The sequence below is a fragment of the Neopelma chrysocephalum genome, unplaced genomic scaffold, assembly GCF_003984885.1.
Source record: "Neopelma chrysocephalum unplaced genomic scaffold, ASM398488v2 Primary Assembly neopelma1_61b, whole genome shotgun sequence".
NCBI lineage: Eukaryota > Metazoa > Chordata > Aves > Passeriformes > Pipridae > Neopelma > Neopelma chrysocephalum.
The window spans coordinates 3,399,337-3,426,334 of record NW_020897717.1 but is presented as its reverse complement, the minus strand read 5'-3'; the positions used below and the strand labels follow the sequence as shown (position 1 = coordinate 3,426,334).

Genomic DNA, 26,998 nt, shown 5'->3' with positions numbered 1-26,998 from the left:
AATGATTAAATCCCTTAAATAATCATAGAACCTGTGTCAGAAAGATTTAATGCTTTATGTAATCTGCAGAACACGATGGCAGCTTTCCAAGAGGAATAGTTGTCTTGTAAGTCAGAGTAAGAACTGTGGAACTGATCTTGACGTTATGTGTGAATGAGCTATCAGATGCTCGTGACGTTGCACTGGAATGTAAAATGTGGTGCTCTAACCTCAAGACGTTCCTTTTCCTGTCTGTCAAAAGTGTGGAAGAAAAAATAATCAAAAAATTCTGACAGCTGCAGCTTTGGGCTTTTTTTGACACTTAAACAAACAAACAAGAAAACTCCCTTTTTTTTTTTTGGCTGCAAATTTGATGTGATAGGAATGCATCATTCATTTGAAGCCATATTAACTGGTCACACTGTAACCAGAGATTACAGAGTGGGCTGTAGCGATAGATGCTGTTACACTGAGATTAAGTGGTCAAAGAAAAGCCATTTCATTTTACAATCAGCTGAGAGGATTTCTTAAATTGTACAAATGCTATCACAAGCATGTATCTGATTCACCATTATTAGCCTCTACTTTAAGGAGCAGTGGAGAGCTTTTCATGTGTGATAAGCTAATTTTCAAGGGACAGCTTCGTTCTTTCTGTTACTAGCACAGGACTACAAGCACTTAACAAAATAAGAAAAAGAGTGTGTTTAAGTTTAGCTGGCAAGAGTTTAAACTGAAAAAAATCTCCATACAGTACCAGTGTAGACATAGTTTAAATGTATCCTGGGTTACAAAAATCTGTGTAAAATTACCGGAAAGGACTAAGCAGTAGGCTTGGTTGCACCTAGGTGGAACAGGAAACTATAAACAAGTTTTATTAAATGTGGTAAAAACTGTTGGGTTAGGATTAGGATTGGTGCCAGGAGCATAACTCTTGACTGTCTTTGTATCTGGGATTTAGAGGGGGCTGCATATTCTAGATTTAAAGCTAGGGTTCTTTTCAGCTGGAATGAAAGAGCATTTGGGGGGTTGTGAGTTTGTCTGTTATTTATGCTGTTGTTTCAGTTTGCAAGAGACTTGGATAGCAGTGATCATGTTAAATGCCTATCACTCATCTGGAGAAGCCCGAATGAATTTGTGACAGTCACGCAGAGGAGGTCAGATACATTTTTGGATACATTGTGTTTGATGGGCATATTCACTGCTCAATACTAAAGCCTGTCTTCTTAGAAGATAATGATACTGATTGACACTCTGTAAGAGCTACACATCATGGCTAGGCTTCGCGAACGAAGATTTGGGAAGGGCTCTACCCATTTTTCATGCAAGCGCGTTGGTGGCTAAAAAGGCCAATACGAGATAGACACGTCCGGTTGCAAAAGACACAGCAGAAAGACTCCTTAGATGGTATATTCTGCAAGGCTCGATTCTTTCTGCGTTGTCTTTTCTCCTCAAGAGTGATCCTGCGTGCCTTCTCAAAAGCATCAGCAGCGTTATAAATGGTCTGTCTCCAGGCCTCCCGATTGGAGGCCAGAGTAGACCAGTTATGGTGATCAATATGCCCGAGGCTGAGTTGTTGGAGAGCTACACAAAGCTGTGTTGTAACTCAAACTGGTAAAATACAGTGTTGACCCTTTAAAATACAACCTTGTCCCTCTGTCTGGACAGCTAGAAGCTCAGTGTCAGACTTTAAATGGTAGTGTCAGACTTTAAATGTTAAGCATTCCCAGGTCTGTAGAGACAAGGTAGTGAAAAGTTTCAAGCTACCATTGGACATATGGTAGCCAGATTCACCACTAAAAAAAATCAGCACATAATGTTTTTACTCAGTACAGTAAACTGATGATTTAAAGAAGCGTAACCTCTGTGTGAAATGGAAACGTACAGTTTGAAATTTGCTGTATTTTATGTAACGACTGAGGCAGAAAAGGACAGGGACCTTCTGTTAAAGACAGATATTCAGATGTAATTTTGAGAAATAATCAAATTCAGAAGAAAGGGTAGTGTGTCTTAAAATTCTTCTAAAGGGAAGAGGCCCAATGGTTTGCTTTTAAAACACTGTTCTCATTGGAAATTCTTTTCTCATTGTGCTGTAGCGCTGCAGTGGCAGAATGTGGGTTTTCTAAAGTGAACTTCATATGATCAAAACAGCCTCACGTACATACATGCAGTAAACCACACTCTTTTGGCTTAGTAGGACCAGGAACAAAACATATTTGTGGTCACAATCACAATCAACACTTCACTGGCAATAGCAGGCAATAGTAATAGAAAACAAAAACAGCATTATTCTGTATGATCTAGATATCAAACCAGACTGGTACTATCCATAGTATTATTTAAATAATTTCTCTTCTGACTCATATTTGCAGACTGGTCGTGGCATTGGCATTTTAATTCATATTAAATCAGGACAAGACTAAACATATAAACCAATGAGAGCCAGACACACTAAAACAATTACAATAAACAGGAGAAACTTTGGCATGGCAATGGAAAACAGCACAAGCATAGAACAAAATGTAAGATGGAAAAACAGTCTTTGGATAGTCACAACAACAACAGCCTTTCAGTTTAATTTAAGAGAATGACACCACAGTCCAAATACTGGAAAACTATATTTGTTAGAATGTTCAGAAATTAAAGAATTTTCTATGGACCTCTTTCCTATCATCATGTTGCTTCACTCCCTTTAGGGAGTAGAAGTAAAAGTTCGGCTTCCAGCCTACTGTTGTAACAACCAGCCTTAATAATTATCGTGAGTATTAAAGTGATTGACTGAAAGTATTCAGCAGGAGAAGAAAGGCAAGGCAGAGAAGGCACCGAGGTACACATAGAGTACTGTGTTGCTGGACTGGGGCAGACAGTAGTGACAAAAGCACACCCAGTATAAACATCCCAGACGGACACATCCTGTCACCTTTGCTAACTGAGCACAACCTCTGCCTGGGCCAAATGGCAAAGGTATCATCTCCTCTAGTGAGATCCTACGTCTTCATCTTAAGTCTCTAGTGGTGGTTATTGTCTGCTGAAGTGCTGAAGTAAATGGCTCATTGGCACATTAGAAATGTCCATGATCCAAAGCTATGTATGCACTTTCTTTTTTAGAAATGCATTATTTGGAACAATAATTTCGGGAGGTTTTGGTGGGAATATGAAGAGGAATTTTCTTACATTTCTTTTGAGTGAGCAGAGGAAATCTCACATATGACTTCATTTTCTTCTTTGCTTTGTTTCCAGATCTCACACATGTTCTCATTTCCACCATTTCTCCTGCACGCACAGTCACCAACTTTTAGTGTTTTTGTCTTGTTTTAATATTTTTTTCTGCTCTTCAGCTTCTCCTAGCAGCAAAGTGTTCTAGAATCCTTCAAATTCATTTCATTTGTGTTTTTGTTTTTATCTGTAATGCTTCCCCTGCAGCAGCCACTCCTCATTCTAGTCAATCTGCCATTGCCAGCAGCATGGGAAAGCACAACTGTGAAGGAATACAAGCTTAGTCCAGTTGAGGAAATTAATCTTCTGGATTCAGAGAAAGGCATCAAGGCATGAGAGAATGTGTCATCTGTGAATTGTTTCATTTATGTAAAGGTGAAAAATCTGGGCTTGATTTCAGAGCCAGTGCTGTCTGCCCCTTGTCTTCTTTTCTGACCTAGCAAAGTCTGGGTGCATAGTAAATGCTGGATGCACAGGCTCAGCATTTTGAAATTCTGCTCTGATTTTCGAGGACCTAAATGTGGTTTAGAGAAACTTCTCTTTGCCTTCTCTTGAATAGCAGGAAGAAAGTTGTGTCTTGGGGCCTCAAAAAGAAAAATGGGATAAGAATCAAGTTGATGAAATCTTCAGTAATGGCATTCACTAAGAAAATTGTCTTCTGTGCATATACAGCTTTTGAATATCTCTAGTGGCCGAGATACTGCTGATGTGGGGCCTGATCCAAGCTCATTCATGTCAAAGAAGCTTTTCACTGCTGTAAACTGAAATTAAATTGTTGTCCCCCAGCAAAATCTGAGTGATGAGATTTTAGGGTGAGACATAGTTTAATGTTCTGGCATGTTAAAAGTATTTGGTGTTATACTCCACACCTGAAAAGCTTCCAACAAAGTTCCTCTAACAAAAAATGACAAAATATTGAAGAGGGAAAAAGGAGGGAAAATGTCTGCTTGGGTGCTTTTTAAATTAACACAAAATAACTAGGGCAAGGCCACCAGGGCCTTTTTTTAACCCATTACAAGAGCTGCATTTGCAACTAAGGTTATGAACCCCAAGCGAGAGACAGTGCGCCATTGATCCCAGCTGGCACCTTCTGAAAGAAACTGTTGTTTGTGCCACAGAGGATGCTGTGGGCCCTCTCTGAGAAGGACTGGTGGTACTAGAACACCTGCTCACCCCTTGTCTTTGGCTCTTATCCATGAAAACTTTTTTTTCCTCCCCTTACTAAATGGAAATGGAGGAAGTTTTAAAAGTCTCGGAAAATATGAATGTGAATCTGGTCACACAATGTCTTTCAAGTTAAGCACAAAAAAAAGTGTTACTTTCTGGATTCTCTTTAATTGAAATGCCCCTGCCCTTTCATTTGGTGCCTTCATTTTGTGTCCTACTCTACTGTCTACTGTAATTAGGCACTGTCTTTTCTTCCAGAGGCAATTCCATTTCAGCAATAACTAATATGCCTCTTGTTCTTTAGACTTGTTTATCTAGTTAAGTTTTAATAGTATGTATTTAGAAGTGGGTTTGAGCTAAAGAATACCCTTTGTGGTACTACAGTCAGGCCTGTACTACATGAGTGCCATAGCTGAAGTAATTTCTTTGGCTTCCCAGTCACCAAGAGTAGCACTATTTGCCCTACTGTACGTTGGAAAACAATTTAGAGTTTGAGGACAGGAAGAAGGGCAGTTTGCTTTTTAAAAAGATAGGGAAAAGGTAAAGAGAATTGGAGGAAAGTGTTAAAAATGACAAAGGTAGTAGGAAAGACCTAAGGTTTTACTGCAGAAAGTGTGAAGAGTCTGTGGAGTCAAAGTTGAGATAAAAGGCAGGAAAACTATAGTCCTAACAGTGACAGGTCCCCTGCTGTCCAGAGGCGCCTTGTTTCTTGCTTTGCTTTCTGTCAACTCTTCCTGCCTGCTTGGTTAATGCAATTTTCTCACATGGCTGCATGGCAAGGACCAGGAAAAAGCTCTGTTTTAGTCCTGCTATCTTCTCCCAGCACCAGCATTTTGGAAGATATGGCACTGAGTAAGGCCTCTGTTACCTCCTCCTTCCCATGAAGAGTTCCCAGCTGTCTGCTTCTGTTCCTACCAGCTGCAGTGTCTGGTCTGTTTGAGTTTGTAAATTGCTTTGAGATCCTTCAAGATGAAAGGTTCTACTTAAGTGAGATCATTATCGCCTTCTACGTTTCTCCACTCCCTGTTCTTGGTTCAAGCTTCTTGTCTCATCTCAATTTGGGATCCAACATAGTGCTCAACATTCCCAGCTCATGGCAACACAAAGCTTACACACAAATTTCAGCTTCCAATACTTGAGTTGTTTGATGCCTCTCAGAGTACTTCAGAGCTGAAGGTTAAATATATGTATTTTCCTTAGCTGATGCCAAAATGCTTAGCACTTGCCACACTGAGATTGTACTTCTGCATTTGTGTCTGACTTCATCTTATTTTGTGTGCTTTAAGAGACTGTGGAGTTCTCTTCCTCCCACTTCTGAAGTACTTACTCATTCTAGGAAGCATTCCAGCTACAATGTTGTTTTGAGATCCTACACTGTATTCTTATAGCCATACTTTGTTCATGTTCTTGTGGTTAAACTGTAAGCCTGTCAGGGCAGGGATTTTTCCCTCCTCTCTGGTGTAGTGAACTTACAAAGGGGAACCCTGACAGGAGTTCAGAGGGCTCTCTGTTCAAAGACTCATGAGCAGTAACACAGTGTTTGGGCAGGAGAACCCTTTTTCTGTTCAGCTGCAAGTCTAGTTGTCGTCTTTATCTTCCATATTTTAATTGGCTAGTGAGAGAGTTTTTCACTGTATAGTATCTATGTGTTTTTATTCCCTATGTCATTCACATTCCAGTGAAATTTCCCTCTTTCCTATGAAAGTGAGGTCATCTTAAACCTGTGTTTATGATACTGCAGTCATTTCCATGGCAGTAGACTATGATATCATCAGTGGAGGGTTATGCCTTTCCTATGTGTGTTAGCAATTAAAAATTATGGTTTGTGAGATAAAACTAGTGTTTACCAAGCTTTTAGGTTTAGTCCATGTGAAGCTGGGAAACTATTGCTTAATTCTCTAGAGAGTTCACTTGGGTAATGGAGTAAATGAATCCAGAAACATTTTGATCCTAGCAGGTGATATGTTTTTGGGGTGTATTTTCCTAATGGGAGAAGAAAATCAGCTACTCCATCTTGTGTTGTCTCGCCTGGCAAAGAACACTTGTCTGAAACCCTGTGGTACTCCTTATGGTTTTGTTATTCAGGCCTGCTTAAATGCTTGATTTAAAGATTCACAAAATTGCCAATTTTCTCATTAGGCTGGCATTTTTCACCTTTGGAGGTCAGTAAGCTATTAGACACTACCCACAAAAGGAAAATCACGTGATCATAAGTCTTTTCATCTTTTTAATGGGTGTCCTATTTGCCAGCTATCAGTAGCTGAATCTCTTTGTTCAACCTTCCTAAGGGTGTACATGCTTTCTAATGGGTTGGTGACAGCAGAGTCCAGTTTCAACACTGTGATGGCAAAAGAAAATTCATCCATTTAAAATATAGTGTCCAGTGCTAGAACAGTTGCTAATGCTGCAAGATGAGAACGGTGGATTTACAAAATAATTTACTTCCTCCCTTCAAATACTTAAGAATTTTTATACCAAGAAAGTAGACTTTCCTAAACAAGAGTGAAGACAAAGGGAAAAGACATCAGATGAAAATTCATAGAGAAAGAACATTGTCAGTCAACGTATTGCCACATGAGACAAAATTTATAATACTTTTTTATTAATGTACTTTAATTTCAGAAATACACTACACTTCTGCACATTTCAGCCTGTCTGTTTTCCCACCTAACAGAACTGAACTCTCATAAAATATCTGTTCAATCAATCTGGGTAAGACCACTAGGAAAAAAATGTCAAAATGGTGTGCCCTAAGTGTGTATTAGGACTTGTGTGTCCAGTTTCACAGAAAGTCTAGGATGTGAAAGTGTTCTTCCCAAAATTATTACCATGTTAGTGACTACAGTGGAAAGAAATTCCATTTCCCATAGTCATTTCTACAAATGGAATCAGGGTGGAATAAAAAGACAGATAGACAAAATTACTCTATGTAGTTTTTAGAAACTGAGATTACTAATGCTGTAACAGACCTGGCCCTTATTTCAGGTGAAGTTACGGCACCTCCTGAGTGTGCAGCTTCCCCGTCATTCTGCGTTCGGGCTGAGGCTTCATCTGTCCTTGGAAAACCCAGAGTGATACCTCTTTTGGAAGAAAATGAAAAGTCAGGAAACAATAACGTTATGATCAGGGAAGAGGCTGTTGGGATAAAAGCTTATTTACCAATTGCCCAATATCGACATGTGGAGTAAGGGGGTTGTGTTCATTTCCGCTACAGAAAGATGACATTTTATCTCAGGAATGCACTGTAGGATATGGCCACGGCTTCACATTGTAACATCCCACTTTACAGATAGAACAACTGTCGCCTTTTGCTCTCTGTAGGCATCTCTTAGGCATCTGAGCAGTTCCAAGTAAATAGTCTGCAAAATGGCAATCCATGGGGCACTGGCATTGTCAGTACTCCAGGGTATTCCCTGGGCTTCTGCTGTATCCCGATGACACAGATGGAATATTATGTTATGAATGTATCTATAATTTCTAGCCCCAAGGAATACTATTACCATGTAACTCCCACAGTTTTTTATTGATTTGGTTATATTCCTGGTATTGCTGGAAATTCTTTTTGACTATTTAAAGTAAAACATCTCTTGCCTTTTCAATCTGGAGGTGTTTGACGCACTAGAGTCTGTACAGTCAAATGGAAATTTGTCTAAAGGAACTCCTTTGAAAGTATTTGTCACAATAAGAAATTGTTAGGCACTGTATTTTAACACCCAACACTGAGGATATTGTATTTGCTCCTCCTTTGTGAGTAACAGAATGGTATGATTAATAATTCTGTCTTGTTAATGAATTACTTACTGGCTGTACTGTTAATGGAAATAACCATTTTCCTAGATTCATTTCTAGACGTAAATATCTTTGGGTGAATTTCAGTACTCTTGACAGTAAAGAGCTGCTGGCACAAATCAAAAGCTGCAATAAAAATCATACAGAGTCAATGGTAACAAATTTGTGTAAAAACACTCTGGGCAGGCATATATATTATGTTGCCTCTAGGAGCTGTCTGAGCTGTTCTTTCCAAAGGAGCTTACCAGTAAGGTTTTGTTTGCTTGTTTTATATGGCTCCAGTTGTTAGCTCCTATATCAAGCTGCAGTAAGTTATTTGATGCTGACATCCTGACTCCCTTAAGGATCCTTGTATCATATACTTTGAGCCTGAAGAAAATACAAAATTATTTTTCACTAGTATGTTGCCTAAGTAGGTGCAGCTTTATAGAACACGTTGATCTTTGTGACAACTAATTATAAAATAAGAAGGTGGTAATGTTCCTGAATTTATCAGTGTGTTCTCTTCTGTGTTTTATTCTCCTTTCCATTTCTGAATTTAGTCTATTTTTCTCCTTTTTTCCTGTACTAGATTACTAGCATGTCATCCCTGAACCACGAAATTTCCCCTTAGTTGCCTTTGCCTCTTCTTGTTGTCTTTCTACATGATGTTCTTACAGTGTACTTCTTGTCTGTATTGGTCTTTTCCTGCCTCTCATCTCTCCAAAGATAACTTCTGCTTTCAAAGAATCATAGCTCTGTTTCATTAATTTATTCTATCCATCACTTGCTGTACTTCCTGTGTTCTTTCAGATCCCTGTTTATAGAAAATGCATAAACCTTGGTAGTATAAAACTTTGGTCAGAACTGAAAATAAAGGATAAGCAGATCAAGTTCAGTACTCATGTGGAAAGACAGGCATTTTCCATGTTCTTAGCTGTAATGAGATTGAATATACCTTCTTTCTAGTTGTCTGATCCTGCTAGTATTATTCATGGGGAATATCCTGTTAGTATTGTTCAATCGTTTTTAAAATACATTTTCTTTCTTTTTTTTCCCAGAAAAGGCAAGGTAAAAAATGACCTGTTGGGAAAAAGCAGCATTTTTTCTGGAACTCATATTACTACATATAGAGGCAGCAAAAAGAGCAGATTTTTCTTCAGTTTTTACTCCCTGTTGCTCATTAAATTCTGTGCTTTAATGGAGACATAGGAGTTGTCCATTGGTAGGCATCAGAATCCAGGATTATACAGAATTACACCTTTCTTTCTGATATTTAAGGATCTATTTTTCCCAAGAGAACTTAAATCACGAAAAAGGTAAAGGTGCTTACCTAGAGGAGATTCCAACGTGTCACAGCAGACTTAACCTTGGCCAGCAAAGCCCAGGCACCCCCACACACACCCTACACACTCTCATCTTTGCCCCACAAGCCTTAATGTTACTGTAATCCAAGATTTTATTTGATGCCTCTATAATTAGATTGAACTTCAGAGAACAATTTTTATATCAGTGAATCAGCAGTAAGATAGTTTCAAAGTAAAAACTTGACCAAAAATTTAGCCCTGAAGTGGTCAGGCAGTTGGACTTGATGGTAGTTGTAGGTCCCTTCCAACTGAATTATTCTATTCTATTACCATATAATAAATATAAATATATTTAAATATATTTATTGCATTCATTATCTATGATACATTGATTAAGTATACGTAAACAAAGTATTGTTTTGATTATACTTTTAATTCGTGACCCATATGGATTCTGTAAGAAGCACTGTACTTACAAACTTGATGAAAGATATCGTACTTGTCAAAATTCCTGTGCTTTTAGAACAACATCTTATTCAAAAAAAATGGTTAATATTTGGACCGCACTGTTACTTTGTTTTGATGACTGTGTAGTGAGAGCACATCTATGATGTTGCTCCTAATATTATAATATATAAAGCACAATGTGCTTGTGTGCAAAATGCCAGTACTTAATGGTGTAGGGAGATTATTTTTATTTTTTACCTGTAAAAGATGGACAGCAAGATTTTGTATGGTAGGTGCCCTGTTTTCTGTATGATAGCAAAGCAGAAGCACAGATCACTTTGTTGATTTACCAGTATATAAAAAAATCATGATGACAAGAACAAGGACCCTGTGGCCTATCCAATCAACCATGTTATTTCCACTTTGTTTTTGTTGTCTGATAAATCCTTTTTTTAAGAGGTATAGAAAAGATTAATGTTCATATGTCTTGTTTATCTTAATCTATCCTTGGGCATATAAAGATGGCTCTTTGCTTGGGTTGCAAAGGTTGTTTTGTTTTGTGTTGGGTTTCTTTTCTACTTTAGCCCTGGTATTTCATCATGATATAATGTTCTGCTTAGCACAGGAACTGTAGGCAGCCTGCTTCAGTCCTGGGTGAGCACAGCATGTTTCAGAGATAGTGTATTCTAATATTGCCATCAGATTGCATTGAAAATAATTATGTAACTGCCATTCCAAAAATAATGTAATCGAGAGACATCAATGAAGAACAATGTGGGAGGCAAATAAAGCTAGAGAGTAGCAATTCTGAAAATTTCCACAATCTTTCTTAAATACAAAACAGATGTTTGGTAAGAATGATGGAATGTTTGCTGAGACTTAAATATCTGAAGATAGCTTTATTTTTGTTTGAGTTTTTAAATCTCTTTAGGCCTTCAACTTCAGAATTAAACATTCCACAGATTATGAACTCATCAATGTTGTGCCCACCTTTTCCCCAAATTTAACTGCTGATGGTGTGAGGAATTATTACAGGTTTGTTGTTCCACGAGAAAGCTTTTTACTTTTGGTAATTAGTCAAATAAATAATTTCACTGAGTTGAAGATTTCATATTCATAATATAATTCAGGAATTTTGATGTCCTGGTGATATCATAACTTCACTGAAATGCAGTACAGTGCACTACCGTAAATGCTTCAGGGCATTCATCTGGATGCCTTTATATTTGTTTTGTCTTTTAATATCTGGGAGGGTAACATTTGATTCTGCACAAAGGGTCAACAGAAATGTTTGTTGAAGTTCTTACAGTGCTGTGGACGTCTCATTCTATGTGTTACAAGTTTCACTCTTTTTAAATTGAGACTGTGGTTGCACATATAAGAAGATATGACACTTATGACCTTCTTACATCTCGTTACAGCCATTCATTTAATTTTCTACCTTGCTAGAGATTTTCTACAGTTGTTTACCCACTCGGTAATGTGATCTGCAAAACCACTTATCTATTAAAAAATATATATATTTGTGTTTCATAAAATACATATTTTCTTCATGGAAAAACTGATTGAACAGATTCCTGCTGCTTTGCACCAATTCATCATTCATTTGTTTGTGTTGTGGTGACAAACTGTATTTGATGTAAAATCAAACGGGTTTAAAAAAAAACTCTGAATGGGTGATGGAGTAAAGCTTTTGGATCTCACTGTTCTTCAGCACTGTCCTGCAAAAAAGGCTTCTCATTAAGCATCAATTATTGTGCCTGATAGCAGCTTGGGTAGTGTTTCTACAGTGTTCATTACTGTGGGGCTAGAGAGAGAACCCAGACTATCAAACATCCAAGCAGTAAGCAAGTATTTTAATTGTCTGAAAAGGTTTTTTGGTTTGGCTTTTTTTTTTTTTTGGTTGGTTGGTTTTTTTTTTGTTTAAAGAAAACCTCGTCATGTTCAGGGACATAGGAGGAAGAAAAAATAGAGATTTTCTATGATTTGTAGTTGGTTTTCAGTCATTAAAGATCTGAAGGGAGGTTACAAACCTAGAACCAGATTGCTCCATGCTTAAACCAAGCTGTAGTTAACTAAATTCCTGAGGTAATCTTTTCAGAAATCTTGGAAGTTTTCTACTTTACAATAAGATGTTTTAGTGGATGATTAAAAGGGGTGAAAACATAAATGAGTCAAGAACATCAGATTTTGAAAAGATTGTGGTCTTTTTGCCTGTGTGTTATGGATACTTTCCCATAGCACATGTTCAAATCTTCAAAATGAAGCTAGACAAAACAGACCAAGGCTAAACCAAAATGTTAAGCCAGATCCAAAAGAGGTCTGAGACTTTTTCACCACAATGTTGTATTAATATTAGAGACAAGAACTATTCTCTCCTTTGTATTTGTTCAGTTCTGAGAACCATGAAAGGCCAGTAAATTATATGTACTAGACAGTGGCTAGTTACACCTACTCTAATCTCACTGGGATTTTCCCCATTCTAGGGAATTCCCAGAAGGGGAGAAAGAGCGAGTTTTGTTCAGTGATGCAAGGAGAACAGAATGAAAACTAAATTCTAGACCTTTACATTATATTCCTTTTTATTAAGTAAGTTTTTAATTCAGTATTTCTGCTGCTATTTTCATACCTCTGATCATCTTCACCTTTCTTGAAGAATTAAAAAAAATCTGAATGTTTCTTTTGATACTGTTTAAATGACAATCATCTTAGGTAATGTGATCTCTAATCTAATGTACAAATTCTCTTCTCCTCTGACTTGCCTGATGAGAATATTATTGGGGCTTTTTTTGAGAAAAATGTTCATTTTCCTTTCTTGTGCATGTCATTTCTCAGAAAAATACTGATACTTTATGCTTTTCTTCAATATATCTAATGAGCTAAATATTCTGTACTACTTAAGTAAACCTTAGCTGCATGGCATTCACTGTTTTCAACACACAAAGTAGTATCAAATATAAGTTCCAACTTTGGCTCGGGGCAGTTCTGGCTATACTGCTGCCAGCAGAGGCTCTCCTGCTCGTCCCCTCACTTTTTCAGGCCTCCAGGTTCTGGCTTGCCCTGGCTACTGTACAATAAGTTGGACAAACTTGCTGATCCAAATAAAAATTACCTTCTGAAAAAAACCACTTTGAATTAGAAAGCTCCATAAGCAATAAAAGCAGTGCAAGAGAAACAGTGGGAAGATGCTGCCAAGAAGAGGGCATAGTTTCGCATCAGCTTAAGCTAACAGCAGTAATACATGTTTGTAGTACTTTCGTGTATTGAAAACAATGAACAGACACTGTTTAGGTGTCAAGAATCGGAAGCAAACCATGATTAATTTCAGGATTAATTTATGCAAATGCTGCTTAATATACATCTTTCCCTTTCCCTTTCTTCCTTCTTGATACTTTCTATCTCCGAATATGATCTAGTCACTGCTTAGATGGGAACTTTTCAAGAAAACCCAGATTACCAGGGAAAGGGTCATTAATGACTCAGTATGTTCTGCTTTCACCTCTGATTCAGTGCTTCAACACAGTAGTAGAGGGTTCTGTTCTGGTTTTAATGCCATCCCTCCCAAGGGATGTCTGTGTGAAAATACAAATGCTAATCAGCTCTAGCCTCTAAGGGAACTTGTGGCACACACTTACTGGAAGAGAGGATTAAAGTTACTGCAGTGGTGAAACTCTCATGTGTGTACCTTTATTCATCCCAAACCCCTGAAACGTAAGTGGATGTACGATTCTTCATTTGTCACGAACAAATGTGGGCAGTGTTGCTCTGTGCTTTACATTTTGTAAAAACTCAGTTGAAATTCTGAGTGATTATATTCCTTGTTTGTAATATCCAAAGTAATTCAGGATGTTTCAATCTGAACTTTCCTCTATAAATATGATTCAGTAATACAATGTACAATTTGTAAAACATACAGTAATTTTATTATACATCTAATAAGTGTTGGGGATTTTCAAGTTTGGTTTCTGGCTGTTCATAAGACATGACAGCTTAGTATCCTTTGCACCATTTATCCCCTCAAAGCTGAGCAGAAGTTGTCACATAAGCAAAAAGAAGTCTGTTGAATAGTAGCTTATATTGGGTTTTTCAGGTCAGTGTTTTCAAATTACGTCAAAGTTGTAAATGGCTTTACAAAACATTTTATGTAACAATTCTGAAAGCCCGTGTGACAGTTTTTCTAATTAACTTATTTAGCCTAGTTTTGGAGTAACATTAGTTGTTTCATCACTTTTAGGTTATTTTGAGTATTCTTTGTGGCACCATCAATAAGCCAAGAATTTTTAGGGTTTCTTAATCATACAGATTACTCATCACTGCTTGCTTCTAACAGAAGCCTGAAATGTTCATTAAAATTGTCTGATGTGAATCAGAAGTTAGTATAGTTGCAGAATTAAACGATGAGAGAATAGCATTATATTAGGAAAAAAAAAATTCTTGAATGCTGGTTTCAGTGAAAGTGAAACCTCCAGGCTTATATATAGTTCAGTTCTCTGAATTTGTTTAATATGGAGAGTAAAAATAGGCTTCTGGAGTGGAGAACTGCTCTGGCAATCATGCCTAAAATGAAGTAAGGTGAAGGGTTTGTTTCCAGTGAACTACAGGAACCTGCTGCTTATTCTTGCTTATTCTGTTTTAGCCTGTTTTTAGAATTGGCTAATTATAAATCACTATTCCAGCTTGATCCTTTGCCCTTCGCCTTGTGCCTTTCCATCAACACAATAAAAAAGGTCATATCCCTGTCTTCCACAAACTGTTTGATTCCCACAGGCAGTTGTTATGCCATGCTGCTTGAAACACTGAGGCCCAGATTCTCCTCTCACCAAGCCTGTTTTTTCACTAGTGAAATTATGATGCTTCCACTGGAGTTGCATGTTGATGCCAACATAAAAGAGAGAAGAATCAAGTCATAGTCTGGCCACTGTTAAAACAACAGTATTTATGGTTGAACGTACTTCTTGAAAATGCATATGAGCTCTGAGCAGTGCTATTAACAGAAGTGTGCTGGGGTGTCACACTTGTTAATCTTTGTCTAAAAATGTATTAGCTTTTTGTGGAAGAAAATTCTGTTTAGAAAAAGCTATAATCTTTAAAAAAAAAAAAACAACCTGAGGAATGAAAATGAATCGAGACTTGATACCATTTTTGTACTGCAGAATTTAAATGAGAAGACAGTATGAGCTAGTGGTTTGAGCTGATCTCTTATTTTTGGTTTTGCCACTGGCTTCTTGACTGACCCAAGGCATGAAAAGGCAAAATACCTTGACTAAGTTCCATACCCGCAAAACAGGAATAATGATGTTGTTCTGCTTTTTAAGGTGTAGTGAGATCTGTGGATGAAAGGAATTATACAAGAGCTGCTGTTAGTATTTATTACCAAGGCTGGGTGAAACATCCCTTCCTTACTGAATGGCACATAATTTTAGACGTGTGTGTGCAGTACCCGGGCACTGGCTAAAGAGGAGCTTCCTCAGCTAAGTTTTGTGGCCTTCACTCTCTGCTCTACAACCATCTCTACTTGGCTTCCAGTGGTGAAAATGGTGATAAATTACACGTTACCATTAATGAACATTATTTATCTGTTACTATTTATCAATACTATTTATTGTTACACCTTGTTGCCTGAAACTGTACAGCTACTCAGATGCTGGCTGTGGGCAAACAGTTATAACTTAGCAATCCTTTCCATATATATACACATGTATATGAGGTACGTACAAGTATATTTCTAAAAATCTGTTAATTTTTATTTAAAATTGTTTAAACATTTCCCAACAAAATGTTCCCAGCTCTGCCTCTCTGGAAATGAGTGCTATTAGCTGAATGTGTGACTCTTCTGGGCTTTATCTGTGGTTGCCCACACAAAATAAACCTGCCAGCTGTGTACTGTACCCTCACACTAAAATCTGGGGTGCTTTGCTAGTGGATGTCCCTACTTAGAGACTGCATCCCTACCTGAGTCTCTCTAGAAACTGTAGCTACTGATGAAGCACAGACGTGTAACAACTCCTTCAAAGCCAAAATCTTAATTTTTGGGACTTTGGGACTTACTTGACTTTGCTAGATTCATTTTGGGTTTTCTTGATTTTCTAATGATCTTAAACCTTTGGACTGATGAATGCTGGAATTGAAAATTAGTGGGAGAAAAAAAAATTTGCTTTTTCCTGAGCATTTACAGTGAATTAGGCTCTGCTCTGTCATTAATTCCATGAGATTCTGCAAACACCCTTATGCCCCGAAAGTTACAGCATAAGCTCAGACGTATTCTTCATATCAAGTCAAAAAACAATCTATAGTGATTGCCTAGTGCAGAGGTATAGAATCATAGAACGTTCAGGGTTGGAAGGAACCTTAAAGATCACCTATTGCCAACCTCCCCTGCCATGGGCAGGGACATTTCCCACTAGACCAGTTGCTCGAGGCCTTCTTCACCCTGGCCTTGAACACTGCCAGGGTTGGGGCATCCACCACCTCCCTGGGCAACCTGTTCTAGTGTGTCACCACCCCCACATTAAAGGATTTCTTCCTAATATCTAATCTTTTGTTCTGAACTGGCAATTTTCACAGAATCACATAATGGTTAAAGTTCAAAGGGACCACAGTAGGTCATCTCCTCCAGCCTCCCTGCTCAAGCAGGGTCATCCTAGAGCACACTGCACAGGATTGCGTCCAGGCAGTTCTTGAATATCTCTAGTGAAGGAGACTCCACAACCTTTCTGGTTCTGTTTCAGTGCTTGGTCACCTGCAGAGTAAAGAAGTTCTTCTTCATGTCTGGGTAGAACCTTCTGTGCATCAATTTCTGTCCATTGCCTCTTGTCCTATTGCCTGACAGCACCAAGAAGAGCCTGGCTCCATCCTCTTGACACCCACCCTTCAGATACTTACAGACTTTGGTGAGGTCCCCTCTCAGCTGCCTCTTCTCAAGGCTGAAAAAGCCCCACTTCCTCAGCCTTTCCTCATAAGAGAGATGCTTCAGTCCCTTAATCCTCTTTGTTGCCCTCCAACGGATCTGCTCCAGGAACTCCATGTCTCTTTTGTACTGAGGAGCCCAGAACTCAGTTTTTGAATTTTGAAGCTGTTATAAGGTTTATTAGTAAAACTAAAGATGTTATAAGTTGACAAACAGAGCTGAAGTTAATCTCTTCATCTTTAGGGCAGATTCTTCTGCATTCTTTTACTCCCCTTCCCCGTGTTCCCCTTCTATCCTGCAGACTTCTGGAAACCTGTCTGAGGTAACTGTCATTGACTGAACAGGTTGCTAGTATTTACACCATAGGATCCTTTCCATTCCCATGTGTTGTGAACTTGTTTGGAGCTTAAGAGATTTAAAATTTACATTTTTAAGCCTTATACCTGGAATATGTGGCTCAAGGAGGTGGAAATTTTGGTCGAGTGTTGTAAATGCATCTTTGAGTTATGTCCTTAAATAGAAGCGGCAAAAGTCAGGTAGTCTTTTGCATTCAGAGAAGTTCCTTCAAACAGTCTCAGTAGTGTTTTTTATTCCTTTCAACTTTTCCTGGAGATAGCAAAGCATCTGGTAGGGTTAACAAAATTACAGTTTTGTTTTCTTTTTTTCCAAAATGGAAATGAAACCAGAATACACTTCTGATGGCTTTCGGCTTGTATTAGTGCATCTGGTTCTGGGCACCCATCCCCAGAAGGATGTAAATGTAATTGGATTGCATTCAAGAAACAACAAAATGCTGAGAAGTTGTAAAGCTTGATTTGTAAGAGAAAAACTTAAAAAAGAAAAATGTTAAATATGTACAGTGTGCCTGAGTGACAGCAGAGGGGAGGACGATTTTGGTAACGATTACAATTCTGAGGGGTGTGAACACCAACAGAGTGAAAAATTACTGAAGGATGGTTCAGGAAGGTATAATTAGATGTAATGGAATTAAAAGAGCTATATGTAAACTTGAGCTGAATGTTACAGTTGAAAAACCATGAGCAGTGAGACCTATGGATTTATTATTTATCTGTATTGAGTTAGCACTGTAGAATCCCAGTCAGGGATCGAGTGCTTCTTTTCCTGTAGAAACATGAGACATGAACGAAAGAAGTTCAATCCCTTTATTGAGTAATAAACAAGAAGCTTGACTGGGTGGCATATAAGGAATAAACTTGAACAAGTGGGATGTGGAATAGAGACACTAAAAGGTCTTTTGAGTATTTTTTAGTCTTACTGGCTGACTGTTGAGCCGTTTAGGATTATAAGAATGTAACTCTTAATTTGAAGATGCTTGTTATTTTCAGTCGCTAATATATGTAAATATTGCTTTAATTGGAATAGCCTTACTACACGGTTGCCAAGAGCTGGAGAAACTGTCCTTGGACATAAGTTTTTCATTGGTTTTGGTGGGAAAGGAGCCAACCAGTGTGTCCAGTCTGCTCGACTTGGGGCCAACACCTCACTGGTCTGCAAGGTAAGCACTGACTTGCTCTTGGATTACAACTGAACTAAATATTCGTTCAAGTTCCAGTAAAACTTTTGATCACTTAAAGAAAAGGTTTAGATGTCTTTTTAGATTTTTTTAATCCCTCTCTAATTCTCTTTTCTTTTCCTTATTTCAACTATAAATTTAAGCATAGAGGAGGCTGTTTTAAGAACACTGCCAGAACCAGACTAGTTGGCTAGAGATCTGGCAGGAATTGCATGTAGAGAAGGATTGCAAAACTTAGATTGATGTATCATGGAAAAGAGAATTGGAGAGACTTCGAGATGTTAAAAATTCAAGTAATCTTGATTAGCCCCTCCTCTTTATGTTCCCCACTGTTACAGCAATCAGCACTTCAAATTTGAGGAGGAATGTAAAACTTTGTGCTTTGAGGGTTAAATCATTATCTCATTACCTGCGATTAAGATGACATGTTCATCTCCAAATTCTAGTGCCTTTGTGTGCTATGGGATATTTTTGCCTACTTTTCTGAAATATCTGATATACAGCAGTTCTAAAGAATGGCTCACAGACCATGGGGCTGATTCAACTTGGCAGATGCTATATTCTTGCAATGCTTTTCTTTGATTTTTGTCATTAAACATTATAAGTTTTGAGTGATCATTACTACGGTTAAGATCAAATTTTCTCTCTCTGTAACTTTATTGTCTATCCTGTGCTAACTGTGGATGAAACTTCGAATTGACTGGACGTACTTTGGTTTTTGCCATAGCTGGGGAGGATGCTAAATTTGTTGGATCATTGTCTGTCAGGGATTTTTTGAGAAGTACTGGAAACATCTCAAGGAAGCCTTTCTCACTGGTTTTCCAATTCAATATTTAGACTAAAGAATGTTGGCTTTAAATCTAGATTACACCTGCAAACATTTCTGTGGGTTGTTATCACTAGTTGTTCTAGTGTGGGGGTTTTTTTTTATACTGGCAATGTTTGTGCTTCTGTGATATTGTGTATATTTGATCATCTTTGCATTCAAGAACGATCAGATTCAAGTACAAGATGAACTGGCAGTGAATTCCTTGCTAACATTTTCTGCTAAATGTTAAAGGGGTTTTTTTCCACTGCAAGTGTGAATTTTGCTTTATTTTTTAATGGTCTAGCCTTTGCTCGGTGCAATGGAAACATATGCATTCATAATAAAATCTAGTCGCTACTCTATTTCCTAATTTTTTTTTCAAAACCATATTTTTGTTATTTCAGTAAAATCTAGTCTCCTTTCTTTCTTTCTTTCTTTCTTTCTTTCTTTCTTTCTTTCTTTCTTTCTTTCTTTCTTTCTTTCCTTCTTTCTTCTTTCTGTTGTGTATTTATTGGAGAAAAGAAACAGCAGAGAATGACTCGATATCTATAAATGTTACCAGAGTTTTTTTCATTTTAAAAGTTAATATTTAGTTTTTTAAAATGACACTTTATAGCCTCACAAAATGGTCCTATCTCATAGAAGTCTCATATCATATACATTCTTATATGTCTGCATTGGTCAATGAGACATAGTATAAACTTTCTTGCTGAATGAGTCTCTACAATTAAATTATTCTTACTTCAACAAATAATCTTAAGTATTCAGTGATTCTTTAAGCCAGATTGCTCCTCATGCACACGCGCGCACACTCACACACACACACACACGCACAGTGCTCAGAAACGTGCTTCTGTTTTGGTCATATTTCCTGACATTTTTTATCCAGTAGAGGTGCAACAGTTGTTTCTACAATCTGAAGTTCAGGGAATGAGATCAATATTAATACTAGGCGGATGTTCTGTTGGAGTGTGGCATCCTCTTAGGAGAACTATAATTTAGACAGAGGATGTCCTCAACAAGAGTAGAGGTAGACATCTCAGACCAAGTGACAAGGCATTCTTCATACCTCAGAGCTTTAAAACACAAAAGGGCCAGTGATTGGTGAGGGTTTGAGAGAGTTTTAGAATTGCTTACAGTTATGACTAGAGGTGCCACAGAATGCTGTGGAATTCAATGTAAAAACCAAGTACTGATTTTGGGTGGTGGAAATGCAAACAGTGCTTCCTGCTTGGATGTTTCTGCAAGCAGCTGCTGTTATTCGAAGTTGTTGATACGTTTTACAGTAGCAGTCTTCAATTTGCTCCCTACAGTAAAACAATGTACTGATGGAATAGTTACAGAGAAATGTGAAAGATTCCTGTCAGGGTACTAAAGGATCTAAGCAAATAAATTAATCACTCATGTTCATAAAAGAACACTGTTGCAGTACTGAAAAATCAACAGTGTTCTTGAGAGAATCCAAACTCCCCAAACTATTTGTTTTCTTTTTTCTTCTTGTCATGACTGTTACCAAAAAAATCCACCTAGATTAAGATGGTGGAGGGATGTTGGTCTGAAAGACGTTGTATGTGCTGAAAAAGGTCCTGGTTTACTTCTGACAAACAATTTGGAATGATCTTCGCTGTACATTGCTATCACCAGCCTGATATTGCATATACTAAATTTTGTTTAAGCCCTGGCTGCATTTGATTCTTACTTAGAAACAGGAAGTGCTGCATTACCATGCTATGTAGTCTTCTCTCTTTAGATGATCCATAAGCCAAATCTAAATTAAAGTGCTGTAAACACCAATTCTCACTTCATTGTAAGAATATAGCTGTATCTCGGCTGCAGCCCAGAACATGATGGATATTTTCAGTGGTTTTTTTCCTTTTGTATTACTGTCTTATGCTTGTCTTTAGTACCTGTTTAATTCCCTAATGACAAGAAAGAGTAAACACTCCCAATAAAAAAGAGCATGTAGAATAAACAGAAATGTCAAGAGATACATGTTTTTGTTGTAATTAATTTTCAGGTACAGATGAGTTTGATTCTCTAGGCTGCTAGAATTCTAGCTGCTATGGTGCCAGCTCCACATGGAAAACACGGTCGTAAGCAGGGAAAACCCAGACTGAAAATACTGATGTAATTGCACTCATTCTGATGTGCAGACTGTGTGACCGTGATGCTTGTGCAAATGGCTGTTGTCATTAAGAACTCAAGAAAGAAGAAATGCTACTTCAGCACATACAATGTTCTGTGGTTAGCAGACTAAGACATTTATTTTTCTGTTCATCCAATAGTTCATCTATCAGGGTCTGTGCAATAGCAGAAAATATTTAAAACAATGTTATACAATTTGACATGGTCAGTACATATGCCCCTAATCTAAAATGAGTCTGATGCCTAATCTTCTGTCTTCCTTGGGGATAAAGCCTGAATGGAAAGATAAAACCCTTCAAATGCTCTAGGATTAACTGGGTTGGATGCTAATGAACTAACATAGAAAAAAGTTTCCAGAGGAAAAAAATCCTCCATGGACACCCCTCCAAGGGCTTCCCTCTGGCACTGAGATGTCTCACTGTGGGCAAAAGTACTACAACTGATCTCAGCTGTTGTGACATTTGAGCAGTAAGGGGTGTCTGTCTGTCAGTCATGTAGGACTAAAGGAAGGAAGTTTCAGTTGAGATTTTGGAAAAGGGTTGTGAAATATTTTGTTGCTGAAATAATTGAGCAAATCCTGAGATTTGCTGTAGAAGCTTCACAGTAGTGACAGAGGGAGGTGATACCATCAGGCGGAACACATTCCGGTAGTAGGGCTGTTAGGCTGCAGAGGTTAGCACAGCCTGGGTTTAAACTGCAGTCATCCAGCCTAGAGCAGTCAGAAGATGCAGCTTCTGACAACCCTCCCTGTCTGGCAAGCTGGGAGTAGTCAGAGATACAGAAATATTCTAATATGCAAACAATGAATAACACAGTGACCCAAGTAAATGTTGTTGGGTTGGGTTGGCTTTTTTTGTTTAGGTGTTTGGATTTTTGTTGTTGTTGTTGTTAGGGTTTTTTTATGTGTTAGAGGAATGTTCCATCTAGTTAGACTATTCTGACCTAAATTGCTATCTTCTTTTGGTGAAAGACTGGGACTATCCTTAATAATGCTTTAGGAAAACCCCTTATAGAAATTGTAGGAAATGTTTCAGATCATGGTTATGCAATCAAATATGTGGGGGGGAGGACCATCCATCCCTGACACTTTAAATTTTAGAATTCTGAATCACAGGGCTTGATCTTGTGATCACTGCCTAGTACTCAGGCCTTCTCCAAGCTTTCTGAAGGATTGAGCTCATGAATAGACAAATTTCTGACAACTGCCAGTAGAGGCAGTTGCTTTGTGCTTCTGGTAACTCAAGTACACCATCAGCGGTGTAGTGCTGTTTTATGAGAAGATGGATCATTAGTTAGGGCTCCTCATGTAATTCCATTATTGTCTAGACCCGTCACCAGGATCTTGATTTGGCTCCTAATCTGAAAGATGTTTTTTTCTCTTGCAAAAATACTTCCTGTACCATTGGTTAGTCTTTGATACTGCTCAGATACACAACTCACTCTTGGACTTAGGAGCTATGCATGCTCAAAACAGGCTAAAAGTGGTGAATCAAAAGCTTTGTTGGCTTTATAAATACATTTAATACGCTACTGTGACATTAAGCAAGTCGTACTATTTTGTTTTCTCCATATACCTCATCTCCTTTGTTCAGCTTGTATAATGTAACAAAAAGAAATTTGTATTAATCTGAATAAAGAGCGAGCAGAATTCCATTCAGCTAAAAGGATTAGTGGAGCTGAAATTACAAGCCTTTTAACTTGCTGTTAGAAAAACAATACACCATAACTTGACTCCCTAACTCAACTTGATCTGCTGTTGCTGGATAAAGCAAACAAAGAATGTTGAATTTGTAAACAGTACATTTAGTACTGAGAATTATAGAAATTGCCATATTTATCATCACTTTCTATCCCATAGCCACAGTTTGATATTTTTCCACCAGGGAAACTTGAAGTACAAAATTCAAAATATGAACTGCAATTAGGAAGGACACCAGAATTGCTGTCAAAATTTTCAATTCAAAGCTGAATAATTCAGTACACATCCAGATTTTACAATCCCCAGGAAGTTTCAGTGTCAGAGGAGCACAGTGGTTGTACAACAAAACTGAAACGTAGTGATATGGGTGTAGGGGGGAATTTTGTAATAGGGGAGGAGAAAACTGCAGAACACTGTTCTTATTGTTTGTTAATACTATTAATAAATTTTTACTGTTATTTCTTAGTGTATTATTTGTTGATTAATAAGGCAAAGGGCTTCAACACAGAAAGTGTTGTATTCAAATTACATTAGAGAATTCTATTGTATAAAGATGGTCTATCTATCCTCTCACCTTTCTGTAGAGAAAACCCATTCTTTTATCTTTTGTATAGGTTGGGAAGGATTCCTTTGGCAATGATTATGTTGAAAATTTGAAGAAGAATGGTATTTCTACAGGTAAAATTTTACTTTAAAGAAACATTTTTTACTACTTTTAAACTTTAAAAGCCAGTGGTGAAGGATTTATTATTTTATTGCCTTATTGGATATGTTTTACCATTCAGAACTATGCATAACTGTTTTGATGCAGCAGGCAGGAATGAATGAATATGGGTGAAAATACAGGACTTCTGAAACCAGCTGTACCACTAACAATAAAATATAATGTTTTTACCTCTAAACCTCAGATGATTGCATCAGTGCAAGTCACCTGAAGATAACTTACTGATATGCAATTGTTTAGTCTGGCATTAATGATGATAATGCCTGATGAGAAATTGAAAAATTTGGTCTGATTATTCATTCTTAATTTCATGTTGTGAAGGGAGGGGTAGAGTGAAAATGCACTGGTAAACTCAGTACATCTCACCTTTGCTTTGTGAAATGACACATGGGTCATTTTAGAGACTGCAGCTGGTGTTAGCACATGTACACACAAAAATCAATGTTAAAAGGCTTTCAGAAAAAGGGAAAATTAAGCAGCCACAATCTTCTAGTATCTTTACACCTTTGTAACCCTAATTCTCTCTCTATTGCGTGCTGCCTAACTGTGTGATCACATTTTTGTCTGCACAACTTGTCTCCTTTAGAGTGGACAAGGATGGACAGATGCAATCATTAAGTGGTTATTCAACATTCTGTTTATCTCTTCTGTTTAATGTGCAGCCACCAGCTTCATGTTCTGCATTATTCAAATCCTGCTTTACAGACTGAACTATCAGTATTTTGTGGGCTTTTTTATTATACTTATCAGTTTAACATCTAAATATTTCACAAATGTATATACAGGTTTATTCTTTGCGTATCTTTCAACTTAGGTAAGAAAACCAAGCAAAGATACCATAAAAACAGTGCCTGTTAGTGTATGGTTTTAAATCTCTCCAAAGCATGCCTACTTCTTTTATAAAGTCTTTGATCGTGTAAATAAAGCAATTATAATTCATAGCACTTAATGAAAATGCACATGCCACAAGGAACCTTAATGTTTTTTTATTTAAATGATTACTCTTGCAATCTTAACATGAATTGTTAAATAGTCTTTATAGCAGCAAAAGAAAAGCTTAGGGAAAAAAATTCAGAAATTCCATTGTATTGCACTTGATTGATACTTAGTAGATCAGTTGAAGGTTTGGAGCATTTAGGTCCAAGGTACCAATTTCTGCTGATAATATCTCAGAATGGTGTTTGATTGCCACCTCCTGCATTGGTCAGCCCTGGAGAAAGACAGAATGTGCTGCTGGTGAGGCTGATCCAAGATCTCAACTTGCGTTCCAAGATCTGGAGGCAGAGGTGATTCAGTGTGCGCAGACCTTTCTGCTTAGGATGGTCTTATTTCAGTCCTGGGCTTTTCATCTCAGTTTAATCCTTGTCTAGCTTGTCCCTGTTGTTGAACATAAGGATACTGGTTACTGAATGAAAATCCTTGTTGTAATGCCAGTTCTGCTGGCTGTCATACCTTGGGTCCTTCTTGTATGTCTTCTTTGTTTATGTTGCTCTTATGTTTCCTAGCATATCACTGTACCACTTTCCTTTTCAATTCCAATTTGGTTTGTAATTTTCCCCTTTCCCTGTCTTCCTGTCTTCCACAACCAATCAGCTACCATTGTTGCTCAGACCATTTAGATCTGTATTGATTTGTTGTTCCTTCTCCCACATTTGAACTGGGCAACTTGCTGCTCATGCTGCAAGAGCACTAAAAGTGCAAAAGACACAAGTTCTCTGCTTTCAATTCCAGTGTGCAGACCGAGCTCATGGTGGAAAGAAGCTATAATTGCAAGGGAAGGTCTGCTCTGGCCCTGTAACTGAGCTAGACAAGGGTACCTCCAGGGCGAGTACCTGCAAGACTTCAGTAAAACCCAATGAGCATGATGTTAGGTGTTTTTTCAGCCTTGTTCAAATTTGAGCAGATTGTTAAATTGGCCGCATCTTGAGAAAGAAGCCCACTTTTGCCCAGCATCAAGAACCTCTTCTAAAACGTTAGAATGCCCAGAGCTTCTTAAAGAAAAAGTCACCATAATTTGTCTCAAATGAAATAGTAAATTTTTTTCAAATACTGTTTTTGGGGAAGGAAAAAAACCCCCTCAACTTTTTGGACAGTTTTCTACTACAGTTCTACTGGTTTCTACTACCAGTTTCGGACTGCTAGTTAATGTTTGACAAATTTTTTGTAAACTGAAAACAGGTTCTTATAGTGATAAACATGGAACAGTCTTTCTAACAGACAGTGCTGCCGGCCTCACTTCTAGTTAATTTATCTGAATAATAATTCAAAGAGGAAGCATATAGCCCCACCACTGCCTTCACAGCACATGTTAATATTACTGCTGAAATGCAAATCTACACAGAATTAAACACTGTTTTGTTTTAATATTTTCATTTTTCTCCAGCCTTGACTCTATTGTTTCATTGGATAAAAGAAGTACTTCCAAGTGGGAGTAGAGTGCCTGAGAAGGCTGTATAAATAACATGCTTTCTCTAAAGCAGCAATGTAGCCAAATTAAAGAATGTTGGACTCGCATTTCTGTTTTGTGGGTGTAAATTAACACTTTTTGTTGTTGTTAGCTTCTCTGGCATTGTTGCACATGAAAGAGTAATTAGCATTTTCAAATTGCTGGAGGTTATGGGTTCATTTCAGATTTAATTCAATTAAACTGCATCACATGCTATTGGTTGAAAGTAATGTATTGAACTAATGCATGCTCTAACTTTTCCCTTTCTTAGCATTTGTAGGTCAGACTACAGATGCTGCTACTGGAACTGCTTCAATAATTGTCAACAGTGAAGGTATATATTTCTGCTCTGAATTGTCCTCTTTGTTCTACCTCTGCAACCATAGAAGAAATGTTTACCTTGTCGCTGTTAGTTGTGGAATTATTTTTTCTAATTTTTCATTTTTTTCATGATCTTATTCACACTTCATTGCACTTACGTTTATTATGGGCGATGTTGTAGAATGAGGTGCCTAAAAGCAGCAGAAACAGATGCTTACATTAGCAGTGTGATAGCCATAATTCAATCAGCCAACTGATCTATCTAGGTTAGATTGTCCTGAACACAGAGCGTATCAGAGTTAAAGCTCTCCTTTTCCACTACAACTTACTATAGAATCATTTTGGCTGAGAAAGACCTTTAAGATCATTGAGTCCAACCATTAACCCAGCACTTCCAAATCCACAACTAAACCATGGACTTAAGTGCCACATCTACATGTCTTTTCAATAACTTGAGTTGGTGACTCAACCACTTCTCTACGCAGCCTGTTCCAGTGCTTGACAATCCTTTCAGTGAAGAAATTTTTCCTAAT

At 37.7% G+C, this 26,998-nt stretch overlaps 1 protein-coding gene across 3 annotated transcripts in view; it reads left to right on the top strand.

The window, feature by feature from the left end:
- The window catches only part of RBKS (ribokinase), a 71,165-nt gene that overhangs the window by 1,789 nt on the left and 42,378 nt on the right, over positions 1 to 26,998 (top strand). For 2 of the 3 annotated variants that reach the window (XM_027681957.1, XM_027681956.1), the window contains exons 2-4: positions 18,172 to 18,304; positions 23,589 to 23,652; positions 26,416 to 26,478. In XM_027681957.1, coding sequence (XP_027537758.1) covers positions 18,172 to 18,304; positions 23,589 to 23,652; positions 26,416 to 26,478 — 260 coding nt within the window. The remainder of the gene's footprint in view (positions 1 to 18,171; positions 18,305 to 23,588; positions 23,653 to 26,415; positions 26,479 to 26,998) is intronic. The other variant, XM_027681955.1, reaches the window with a different exon arrangement.